This window comes from Chrysochloris asiatica, unplaced genomic scaffold (assembly GCF_000296735.1).
Source record: "Chrysochloris asiatica unplaced genomic scaffold, ChrAsi1.0 scaffold00004, whole genome shotgun sequence".
NCBI lineage: Eukaryota > Metazoa > Chordata > Mammalia > Afrosoricida > Chrysochloridae > Chrysochloris > Chrysochloris asiatica.
This window is the reverse complement of record NW_006408522.1, coordinates 24,739,047-24,752,210: the sequence shown is the minus strand read 5'-3', so window position 1 is coordinate 24,752,210 and position 13,164 is coordinate 24,739,047. Positions and strand designations below refer to the sequence as shown.

Sequence of the window (13,164 nt, the reverse complement as noted above, 5' to 3'; positions counted from 1 at the left end):
ACCAAAAGAAAGGAAATAATAAAGATAAGAGCAGAAATAAACAAGATGGAAAACCAAAAAACTATAGAAAGAATCAAAAGGACAAGAAGCTGATTCTTTGAAAGGATTAATAAAATTGACAAACCATTGGCAAAACTAACAAAAGAAAAGAGGGAGAGGACACAAATAAATCACATTAGAAACCACATGGGTTAAGTCACAACAGAACCAAATGAAATTAAAAGGGTAATAAGAGAATACTATGAAGAGTTGCACTCCAACAAATTCAAAAACTTAGATGAGATGAACATATTTCTAGAAAAACATGACCTACCTAAACTTACTCAGAATGAAGTAGAAAACTTGAACAAACCCATAACAAAAGAAGAAATTGATCAGGTCTTCAAAAAACTCCCAACCATCAAAAGCCCAGGCCCATATGACTTCACAGGTGAGTTCTACCAAGCATTCAAGGAAGAATTGTCACCATTTCTACTCAAATTATTCCAGAATATAGAAGAGGATGGAAAACTCCCTAATACTTTTTATGAAGCAAGCATAACCCTCATACCCAAACCAGGGAAGGATATAATTAAAAAAGAAAACTATAGACCAATATCCCTCATGAACATAGACATAAACAAAATCCTAGCCAACAGAATCCAATAGCACATAAAAAAAAAAGTACAGTATGACCAAGTGTGTTTCATAAAAGGGATGCAAGGATCGTTCAACATCAGAAAAGCAATCAACGTAATCCATCATATAAATAAGAAAAAGAAAAGAACCACATAATCATATCGATTGATGCAGAAAAGGCATTTGACAAAATCCAACATCCATTCCTGATATAAACACTCATAAAGTAGGAATTGAAGGGAAATTCCTCAACATAATCAAGAGCATATATACAAAACCAACAGCCTATATCAGTTTCAATGGAGAGAAACTGAAAGCCTTTCCTCTGCAAACAGGAACCAGACAAGGATGCCCTTTATCACCACTCCTATTCAATATTGTGCTCAAAGTTTTAGCCAGAGCTATATGGCAAGATAGAGAAATTAAAGGCATCCAAATTGGCAAAGAGGAAGCAAAACTCTCCTTATTTGCAGACGATATGATCTTATACATAGAAAACCCAAAGACTCAGTAAAAAAACGACTAAACCTCATTGGAAGATTCAGCAAAGTGTCAGGGTATAAGATCAATATACAAAAATCAGTTGGATTTCTCTGTAGCAACAACAATAGCACTGAAAAGGACATTAGGAAAGCAATGCCATTTACAATAGCCACACAAAGGATGAAATATTTAGGAATAAACATAACCAGAGAAACAAAGGACTTATACAAAGAAAACTCCAAAACACTACTACCAGAAACCAAAAGAGACCTACAGAAGTGGAAGAACATACCATGTTCCTGGATAGGAAGACTCAACATTGTGAAAATGTCAGTACTGCCCAAAGCAATTTATATATACAATGCAATCCCAATCCAGATTCCAACAACATTCTTCAAAGAGATGGAAATGACAATTACCAACTTTATATGGAAAGGAAAGAGACCCAGGATAAGCAAAGCACTGCTTAAAAAGAAGAACAAGGTTAGAGGTCTCTCACGCCCCAATTTCAAAATTTACTACATGGCTACAGTGGTCAAAACAGCTTGGTACTGGTAACCAGTGAAAGATAACATTGATCAATGGAACAGGATCGAGAATCCAGAAATTAAGCCAACTACATACAGGCATTAGTGAGCTGAAATGATTGTCAATTCCATTTTGAATTGGACAAGTATATGGTTTACTATGCCAGAAATGACAAATTGAAAAGAATGGTGTCACATTCATCATCAAAAAGAACACTTCAATATCTATATTGAAGTACAATGCTTTTTATGATAGAATGATATCTGTAAGGAGACCAGTTAATACAGCATTATTCAAATTTATGTACCAACCACCGAAGCCAATGATGAAGGAACTGAAGAATTCTACCAACTTCTTCAGTATGAAATTGATCAAACATGCAATCAAGATGCATAGATAATTATTGGTGATTGGAATTAGAAAGTTGGAAAAAAAGAGGAGGGATCAGTAGTTGTAAAATATGGTCTTGGTAATAACTATGACACTAGAGATCTCATGAAAACATGCACAAGAGCAGCATTATTTGTAACAGTCCCAAACTTGAAACTAGTTAAATGTTCATCAATCATAGAATCAATTTTATTATAAAACTTTGTTACAGTCATAGAATGAGTTATACAGCAATGAAAATGATGAACATGGTAGAATATCACAAAGATAATGTCAAAGCAAAAGAAGATTCACAGAAGTGAGTTTGTGATTCTGTTTTTTCAGGTTCAAAATAGAGCGACAACTAATCTATGGTCATAGATATCAAGATGACATAGATGCTTCTAGAGAGCCGGTAATGCTTCATGCTTTTCTGGATCAGAGTGGTGTTACATGGCTGTGTTCACTTTGTAATAATTCACTAGATTGTACATTTGTACTTGTGAACTTTTTGGTGTATACATTATGATGCAGTGAGATATTTACTTTAAAAATGGATGAAAAGTGCACATACTCATAAAGACCCTAGACTATGGCAGGCACAATGCCTGGCATTAAGGGTTTATTAATAAGCAAAACGGACTTCGTTTCATTCCTCATGGAGTTTCCTTTCTAGCTAGTTGCCACATATTATATTTACTGAAAGTTTTTACTGTGAATTGTGTGAAGGTTTACAGAGTAGATCATCAGTTTTTAGATCCAACAAGCACACAGTTCATCTCAATGACTGTAATCTCCAAGCAACAGCAGTTACTTCCTCCCTGGGGTTCCTATTTCCATTCCACCCACCTACTTAACCCCTCTGAACCTTGTTCCCAGGTAAATGTTGCCCTTTTGATCTTGAATGGTCAACCATTTCATGGGGCGCATACTTCAGGAGTGTTGTTGTCCCCTTATTTACCTATCTACAGCTTGGGCCACCAGGGTAAGTTCCATTCCAGACATGAATGGTGGCTAAGGACCACAGTCTTGGGTTCCTCCAGTTTCTTTCTGACCGGAAAGTCCAGTCTTTTTTTAAAAAAATAATTTTGAGTTTTGTTCCATATTCTTGTAAATAATTTTGAGTTTTGTTCCACATTGTTCCACATTCTAGTCTATCTGGGACCTTCTAATGTGATTCCTTTCAGAGCAGTTGGTAGTGATAAACCATCTAGTTCTGGTTGCAGAGTTATGGAGATGGATGTTCATGTGTTCCATTTGTCCATTGAACTAATTGAGTCCAAGCATCTTCAATTTTCTTCAGTCTTCTTTCTTTTGTACATGGAAAGATCAATAGCTGCACCTTAGATGGCTGCTTATGAGTTTATAAGGTGCTAGTTGTTACTCACCAGAGTAGGATGATTTTGTGAACTATGTTATGTCAGTCAACCATGATGTCCCCTGAGACCTCCAGGCCCAGCAACTCATCGCCTGCTTAAGGTGTTTGATAATGTGTAAGAAGTTGTCATCATTTTGTCCTCTGTATGCTCCAACATATTCATATGTGTGTTTCCTTTATATTATTATTAATGGATATATTATTATCCATTCTTCTAAGCAGCACATTAATACATATTGTGGTCAAAGCATTTTGATGGCTAAATTGATGTGGCCATAAATCCTGGGAAAGTGTTTAATGGCAAATTATCATGGAAATTTATTCCTTCATTGATTTATGAATCCATTCACTCACTCATTTAAATATTTATTGAGCAACTATCATGGAAGGATCTGTTCCTTGACAAATAAAACAAGATTCTTGGACTCAGTAGTTTATAAATGAGAAGATAAGGAAAGCATATATATATAAACAATTAAAAGTAGAATATAGTAAGTGTAATGAGAAAGATAAACTAATCTAAAAGTTCAGAGGAAAAAGAGAATAACTTCAGATAAAGAGATGATGAAACAATAAACAGAGGCAATGGGGTTTGAATTAGACTCTGAGTGACTGGAGGGATTTCAACAGACACAGAGGGAATTTCAGGCATAATGAATAGTATTAGAAAAATAAGGAATGTTCAAGGGAGATTTTGGAATGAGCCCCCTAATTTTGACAATCACAGTATAACTGAATAAATTATCCAAAGTAAAGAGAGCTAATACAAGAAAACATGTTGGTTATAAGTGTTTGCATATTAGAAAAAAAATAACTTTAGAGTCTTGTTAAGGGAAAGTATAGGTGTTACTGAGGACTACTGAACAAAGAAAGAACATGGTTACAACTGTGCTTCAGGAAGATTAAGCTGATGACTATATAAATGGGCTGCAGACTGGAAAGAGCAGATGCAAGGAGACACATTATGAATAGAGGTGAGCTGACAGCTAACAATGACTTGTCCTGGAAAGGTGATAAATGACAGGAAGAAACCAGTGCAGAGGAACTTATGGTAGATTTGATCATTTTTGGAAGTGATTAGAGGAATAAGGCAGGAACAAGATGATTGAGTCAACATTAAATTCCATTGAGAGAAAATATGAGTAATGCTTGAAAATAGTAAGAATGTTTAGCTTGAATATAAGCCTAAGGAGAAGCATTGCCCTCCTTTCTCTCATGCATCAGTCATTGTGTTAAGTCGAGTTGGTTCTCCTAGAAGTGGATCAATACACTCTCCTTACCCATTATAGCATTCTTTAACATTTATAGTAGTAGTATTAAGAAGTACTAAGGAGACCTGATGGTGCAGAGGTTTAAGCAATGGACAAAAGTCACTGGTTCAAACTCGTCAGCCACTTTTGAGGAGAAAGGTGAGCCTGTTTGCTCCTGTAAATATTTATAGTCTCAGCAACGCCAGGAAACAGGGTCGCTGGGCATTGGACTCAACTCTATGACAGTGGGTTTGGTTTTTACTTTTTTAGGCAGTACTAGAGGGTTGGAGAAAAAGAGGAAGATCCTCAGTGAAATGGATGAATACAGTGGCTTCAAGCGTGGGCTCAAGCATATTAAAAGTTGTGAGGATGTCTTAGGACCATGCAGTGTTTCATTCTATTGTACATGGTGGTCGCTATGAATTGAAATTGACTCCACAGCACCTAACAAAAACAAAGGTGGTCAAAACCAGGCACTATTGTATACCACTGAATCAAGAAGATTGGTTCTTTCTTAAATTTAAGCATTGCTGTTGTTGTTAAGTACCATGGAGTCAGTTCCGAGCATTAATAGAAAGGAAATAAAGGCAACCAAGAATGAATTATACTCATGTAGTATGGTTTCATTATAAATAAATGTCCAAGTGAAGAGAAGAATTAGTAACTCCAACTTGCTACAGACATCTTCCTACAGTTTTAAAGTTGCATGGCAATTCACTGAATTAATAATATACTTTGAAGAGCTTTAATTTTATATTAGCATTTCAGATAACTTTTTTATAAACATAAAAGTAAGTGCAGCATAAATTTTTATAGACTTAGAGATACAAAGAGTCAAGTAATATTTGTAAACTGAGATATTTATATAGCTGAGTCATAGACACCACATTTTTGAGCCTATGAGTCAGAGTTCAGATCTTATATACAGTTAGTTTTAAAATGTTAGGGCATTAAGCCAAGGGTAAGCATAACTGAGGATTTATAGAGACCTCCGTCTTGCTCAATTATTTTGGAGATTTTATTACAGAGTTTAAACTACTGTCTTTGGCCTAGTCCATCAGTTCTGGGGTAGACACATCTACAGTCCAGGTTCCCATTATACTTGGAATAAATACAAACTCCTATAATCATAACTTACGAAGTTCTTTATGATCTGGCCCCTGTTTACCTCTTTTGCTTCATTCATCCCTCACTATTCTCCCTCTTTTTCATGTACTTCTGTCACATTGGCCTTCTTTCAATTCTCGAAGCATGTGAAGATCTTTCTGTTCCAAGGGATGTGAATTTCACCTTTTCAGAATAGGCCTTTTGTACTTAAAGCAGCTCCCCTACCCCAGTGTTATCCTCTTCAGCACCTTGTTTGTATCCTAATGTCCATCGGCATCTCACCCCTCCTCCCTAGGTTTACTTCTTTGTTTACTCTCTCATTGGAATGTATGCTCATTAAAGGTTAGAAATTCCTTCTGGAATATTTACCATTGTACTCATATGCACAACATCAGGCATCAAATTGCTGCTAAATGGATGAATTGAGTAGTTAAGGAATATTGTTTGTATGGCAAGGTCCAGAGTTGAGGCAACTATACACATGGATCTCACCAGATGTAATACACAGAAATCAAACTGACTACATCTGTAGAAAAAGATGGTGGAAAAGCTCCATATCATCAGCCACAACAAGGCCAGGGCAGACTGTGGAACTGACTATCAATTGTCCATTGCAAATTCAAACTGAAGCTGAAGAAAATTAAAACAAGTCCACAAGAGTCAAAATACGACCTTGAATATATCCCACCTAAATTTAGAGACCATCTGAAGAACACATTTGTTGCATTATACACTAATGTCCAAAGGCCAGAAGAGTTGTGGGATGAAATCAAGAATATCATACAGGAAGAAAGCAAAAAATCATTAAGAAGACAATAAAGAAGGAAAAGACCTATGGGAAAAATAAGGAATGTTCAAGGGAGATTTTGGAATGAATCCCCTAATTTTGGTAGACACAGTATAAAGGATGTCAGCAGAGACTCTGAAACTTGCTCTCCAGCATAGAATTGCTAAAGCAAATGGAAGAAAGGAGGAGGTAAAAGAGCTGAACAGAAAATTCCAAAGAGCAGCTCTAGAAGACAAAGTCAAATATTATAATGAAATGTGTAAAGATCAGGAGATAGAAAACCAACAGGGAAGGTCACACTCAGCATTTCTCAAGCTGAAAGAACTGAAGAAAAAAATACCAGTGTCGACTTACAATATTAAGGGGTTCTCTGTGCAAAAGAAGATTGAAGGAATACACGGAGTCACTGTACCAAAAAGAAACGGTCGATGTTCAAACATTTCGAGGTAGCATAAGATCAAGAGCCAACGGTACTGAAGAAAGAAGTTCAAGGTATACTGAAGGCATTGGTAAAGAACAAGGCTCTGGGAATTGGTGGAATACAAATTGAATCCTTTCAACAAACTGATACAGCACTGCAGGAACCTGCTCAGCTATGCCAAGAAATTTGGAAAACAGCTACCTGGATGACTGATTGGCAGTGATCCATACAATATCAATAATATCGCATGCAAGTAAAATTTTGCTAAAGATAATTCATAAAATAGCTGTAGTAGTACATTGACAGGGAATTTCCAGAGATTCAAGCTAGATTCTGACAAGGATGTAGAATGAGGGCTATTATTGCTGACATCAGGTGGACCTTGGCTAAAAAGTAGAGAATACCAGAAAGATGTTTACCTGTGCTTTATTGACTATGCAAGGTTTTTGATTGTGTGGATCATGACACACTTTGGACAACATTGAGGAGATTCAGTCCTATGGAACAGTTAATTGTGCTCATGAGGAACCTATACACAGACCAAGAGTCAGTTGTTGGAACAGAACAAGGGGACACTGGATTGTTTAAAATTAGGAAAGGTATGTGTCAGCATTGCATTCTTTCACTATACTTATTCAATATGTATGCTGAGTAAATGATCTGGAAAACTGGATTATATGAAGGAGAACATAGCATCAGGAGTGGAGGAAGACTCATTACCAACCTGTGATAAGCAGATGATAAAACCTTGCTTGCTGAAAGCAAAAGAGGATTTAAAATACTTAACTGACAAAGATAAAAAACCACAGCCTTTGGTATGGGTTGCACCTCATTGTAACAAACAAATAAACAAACAATCCAGAGTTGATATTCTAACTCCCAAATTTAACACATTTCATTATAATATTTGACTTTTTCTTCTAGAGCTGTGCTTTACCTCCACCACAGGACTAATAAACAACATCAAGATAAATGGAGAAAAGATTGAAGTTGTCAATGCTTCATTTTGCTCAGATCAATTATCAACGCTCATGGAAGCAGAAGTCAAGAAATCAAATGATGTATTGCATTAGACCAATCTCTTGTACAAGAACTCTTTAAAGTGTTGAAGACCAAAGATGTCAGTTTGAGGACTAAGATGTGCCTGACTCAAGCCATGGTGTTTTCTATTGCCTCATATGCCATGTGAAAGCTGGGCAATGCATAAAGAAGGTCGTAGAAGAAGTGCTGCATTTGAGTTATGGTGTTGGTAAAGTCTATTAAATTACTATGGACTCCCAAAAGAACAAACCAAACTGTGTTGGAAGAAGCACAACCAAAATGCTCATTAGAAGCCAGGATAGCCAGACTTGGTCTCTGATACTTTGGACATATTATCATGATGCCAGTCCCTGGATAAGGATATCATGCTTGATAAAGTGGAGGGTCAGCAAAAAAGAGGAAGACCTCCAATGAGATCGATTGGGATGGTGACAGCAGCAGTTGGCTCAAGTGTAGCAAGGGTTGTGAGATTGGCGCAGGACGGGACAGTGTTTTGTTCTGTTGTGCATATGGTCCCTGAGTTGGTCTTGACTTTATTTTACCTCACAGCAACAACAGCAGCAATGTTTTTATGATATTAATTAATTATATGTAATCTTTTCACATATTCTACATCCAAATGAAACGTGAATGGGTAGTAGGCATTACTTCTTTGTTAAAAATCCTAGGAGCAAATAGTTTCTTTTAAACTTCTTATTTTGAATTAGTTGAAGGTTTCCAGAGCCGATTATCAGTTTTACATTAGATAATTATGCACATTTTGTTTCATTGCATGGATTGCAATTCCTTCAATATAACAATTTATTTCACTTCCTCTTAAGTTTTTGTTTCCATTCCTCCATCTTACCTAACTCTTCGGAACTTTGTCCTTGTGTAAATGTTGCCTTTTAAATTTCAAATCCAACCTTTACTTTCAAAGGACATAAACAAACAAAAAGTTACGCTTTAGGAATGTTGTTGTTGTTGTTGTTAAGTGACGTCGAGTCGGTTCCGACCCAAAGCGACCCTGAACAGGGTTTTCGAGGCTGTAAACCTTTACCGGAGCACAACGCCTCATCTTTCTCCCGTGGAACAGCTGGTAGTTTCGAACTGCTGACCTTACGGTTCGCAGCCCGATTCGTAACCACTACTCTACCAGATGCAAGAAACTCTTGCTAAACAAATTTAAAGCTAAGAGATGGAATTTTTCCCACTGAGAAGGAAGTTAATGTAAACAATCTAGACCGATAAAAGAAAGAATTCTTCAAAGTCCTACTGTGATTTTTGTTACTTACCTGTGAGTGATTTCCACTCATCGTGGCCCCATGTACTTTGCTTACACCTATAAGGAGCTCTGGTAGCGTAGTGGTTACGAATCGGGCTGCTAATCTTACGGTTAGCAGTTCGAAACTACCAGCTGTTCCGCAGTAGATAGATGAAGCTTTCTGCTCCCTTAAAGATTTACAGCCTCGGAAACGCGGTACAGGGTCGCTATGAGTAGGAACTGACTCCACAGCACATCACAACAACAACAACAATAATGTACTCATACATTACATCAAGGACAATAAATAAATCAGTCTTACTAGTAATAATTTTAGCACAATTCAGAGAGTTACCTTCTCTAACCCTCAAACCAACTGTCATCATAAAGAGGCGCCTGACTATCAGCAACTCTCTGTTGTGTTGTTAGTGTCCAACACAACCCCGTGATCCAGTGTTTATCCTATAGTACCACACCAGGATTCCTCCCTAAAGATTACAGGCTTGAAAACCTTGTACTGCAAGGTCCATTTGAATGGAAAGGTCGGTGGCTCAAACTCACCAGCCGCTCTTTGGAAACCCTATACAGGGTCACTCTGAATAGGAACCGACTCGAGGGCCCGTCACAACACCTCTTTAGTCCATTAACACACTATCTGTTTTTTTTAGCAGTGGATACTGAACTTTAATCTGTTGACTTCTTGGATTAAAATCTTGTGGATTAAGTGTGGAACACATAGATTTAGTAGTTCTTGAATAAATTTACACTGAGATCTGATCATTAATTTTCATTTCTTTCGAAGGAACATTGAGTCTTAGAAGTTTTAACCCTGCTCATAATTTTTGTCTCCAAAATGAGTGGGTTATGATTCATAGCACAGGAGTATCATATATTATTTCCTACCCCGCTTCCGGTTAGCGAAATACATGACAGAAAGTTTTGCAGCCATCTAGCATTCAACATATGTAATTATAGAATGGCCCAACTTTTTTTTGCTTTAAATAAAATTACAACTTTCAAAATTTGGCACCTAAAGAGTAACTGGATACATTTAAACTATTCTGTACTCTTGACACTATTCCCTAAAAGCAGAGACGCAAAAGGAAATCACAAAACACATAAAATATAATTCAGTAGAATGAACTTCATTTTCTTTTCCTATTTGGTCTACATGCACCACCTGGTGGTAATGTAGTGCATTTCAAGTAGAGAAGAAGGGTGTGTATGTGTGTGTGTGTGCTCGTGTGCACGCGTTGGGGAATATATAAATTGGGAAAGAGCGTTTCAATATGCACGCTTAAATATTGGTTTAGATTAATAATGCAAGTATATGGCACCAGTTATTAATTAAACACATGTTCAGGACTATATACAAGCTGAAATGGAAAGTAAAGGGAAGAATGACTCACTTACATTAGCTGTAGTTCTTACAATTCCATCCCTAAGTTAATATTTATTTGTTGTGCTGATGCTCTGGTGGTAAGAGTCAAATATTGGCATCTAAAGTAAAATGGTTTCTTTATTTTTAATTTTTAAGAAAAATTAAAAAAATAAAGCATCATTTTCCTTATATTAATGTTGTTGTTTAGTGCCGGCACGTTGGTTTCAACTCGTAGGAACCTTGTATATGTTTTCTGAAGAGTTGCTTGTGGGTTTGAACTAGTGATATAAGTTACAAGTCACAACATTTTAAAATTGAAAAGCAACATAGAAACACTTAGAAAAATTCACTAATTTTTACAAAAGTGGTAGCTGAGACTCAGGCACATCAAATGACTGGCCCAAGGTGGCCAACCGAAATCAAATAAGATAGTGTGGTGGTAGTGTGCCGTGGAGTTGGTCCTGACTCATAGCAACCCTATACAGGGTTTCTGAGGCTGTAAATCTTTACGGGAGCAGAAAGCCTCATCTTTCTCCTACGAAACAGCTGGTCATTTCGAACCGCTGACTTTGGTTAGCTGCCTGAGTTGTAATCACTGTGCTACCAGAGCTCCTTAAATAAGAACCTAGGTCTTCTCATTTTCAGTCTAGTCGTATAAGACATAAAAATTATAATCATGTGCAATAGTGAATTATCTCTACAGGAAGATATACAGTACTTTAAAGATAAGATGTGCGTTAATACAAATTAGTACTTTTATTCTAACATAAAGGAGTAATTACAGAAAAACATGCTTGCATAAAGTTATAGAAAGGATTTTCTGATTATAGATACATACAATCTTCATAAAGAACATGGAAAAATGTCATTAAAAGGTAGTGACATTTTCCCATGAACTTTAAAAAAATCTTTTGTGTGTTAAAATAGTTTTCAAAGTATATGCAAATACCATGTGGTGAAAAAGGTTTTAAAGATTCCTTTCCCCTCTTCCAACTACTTTGGAATCAAGAGATCTGTTTCTCTATAAAGTAGGTACCCACTTGTAGATTTTAGCCCAAACCATTGGCTACTATATAAGCTTCCTTTTATTCTTGCTGTTGTATCCAACTAACAGCTCACTGGTTAAGTTTTAATTGCTTCCAATGAGGTCAGCAAAGGTATTTATTGAAAAGCTCTGAATAAAAGGCTCCGCGCGCACACACACGCACACACACAAGCACACATGCACACACAAGCACACGCGCGCTCACACACACAGAGAAAATCCTCTTGCCTGTTGATTTATGGAAACAATTATGATTCTGCTGCAGACTTTCTCAGCTGAGAAATAGTTTGTAGCTACAGTAGAAAGGCTCAAGTTGCACAAGGCAGACAACAGACATGGGATTCTTATGTATCCAGCTGTTATCAACAGAACAAGTAAGTTACTGTTATTTGTCTTTAAAAATAATGCTGAATGTTTTAAAATAGTTTATATTTTCCTCTGCTTTTAGTATGTGAGAGAATAAGTAAAGATGCCTGGTTTTAATGCATTCTATAGTAATTATGCTGTCGAATTTACAGAAAGATAAGGCTGAGATTCTCTAGAGCAATCCTGATATTTAATTTGAGAAATGTGAGCAGTTAAGGAGAAAATAATTGACTAATCATAAATGTAAAAACATATAATAAAGAAATCTAGAGAAAGTATTTACAGATTGTTAATAGTAACTTTACAAACAAATTTGAATGTGCTCTAATTGCTTGATGTTTCATACAAAATAGCAACAGGAATGAATGGTACAACAATATTTTGATTTGTCTTTACTCATGCACAACTTTTATAAATCTATACATACTATTAAGAATGTGAAAGCTATTTTAAATGTACCTTCAAGTATAAACTGCACTGTAGGTCATAGTAAAATATACCTACGGAAACTTATAATACAGTTGTTCATCTTTCTCTCTCCTTCCCTCCCCATTCTTAACCTCTTATTGCAAACAGAAGTCAAGTAGCAAACAGCATCGCAGCAACTGAGCTTATTACAACCTGTTTTTATAAGGATATACCAACAGAAAATTTTTAAAAGGAGAAATCCTGTAACAGGAACTAAGAGGATAAGGCTAACAGTTTGGAAAGAGCAAGTACTCTTTCTTAAATCAATCTCCAGTTCACAGATAGGAAGAGGTCAATGACCTAGAAGCAACAATCAACTCAAGATTTATTTCTCATTATGTTATTCATGAACCCCGGGAGCACTACACTATAATGCACAAATGGATACTGACATGGATCCTGCCAACTTTGCTCTACGGATCATGCTTCCACATTATCTGTCTAGTGGGCACTATATCTTTAGCTTGCAATGACATGACTCCAGAGCAAATGGCTACAAGTGTGAACTGTTCCAGCCCCGAGCGCCATACAAGAAGTTATGATTACATGGAAGGAGGGGATATAAGAGTGAGAAGGCTCTTCTGTCGAACACAGTGGTATCTGAGGATTGATAAACGAGGCAAAGTAAAAGGGACCCAAGAGATGAAGAACAATTACAGTAAGTAACATCTTTGATTGA

The 13,164-nt window shown here is 36.5% G+C and overlaps 2 protein-coding genes across 2 annotated transcripts in view; one reads left to right on the top strand and one right to left on the bottom strand.

Annotated features, from left to right (window-relative positions):
• FAM227B (family with sequence similarity 227, member B) overlaps positions 1–13,164 on the bottom strand; it is a 237,284-nt gene that overhangs the window by 82,929 nt on the left and 141,191 nt on the right. The window lies entirely within an intron of this gene.
• Positions 11,845–13,164, top strand: part of FGF7 (fibroblast growth factor 7) — a 76,398-nt gene continuing 75,078 nt past the window's right edge. Inside the window, exons 1-2 of the mRNA XM_006831669.1 lie at positions 11,845–12,025; positions 12,594–13,143. Coding sequence (XP_006831732.1) covers positions 12,858–13,143 — 286 coding nt within the window. The 5' untranslated portion in view covers positions 11,845–12,025; positions 12,594–12,857. The remainder of the gene's footprint in view (positions 12,026–12,593; positions 13,144–13,164) is intronic.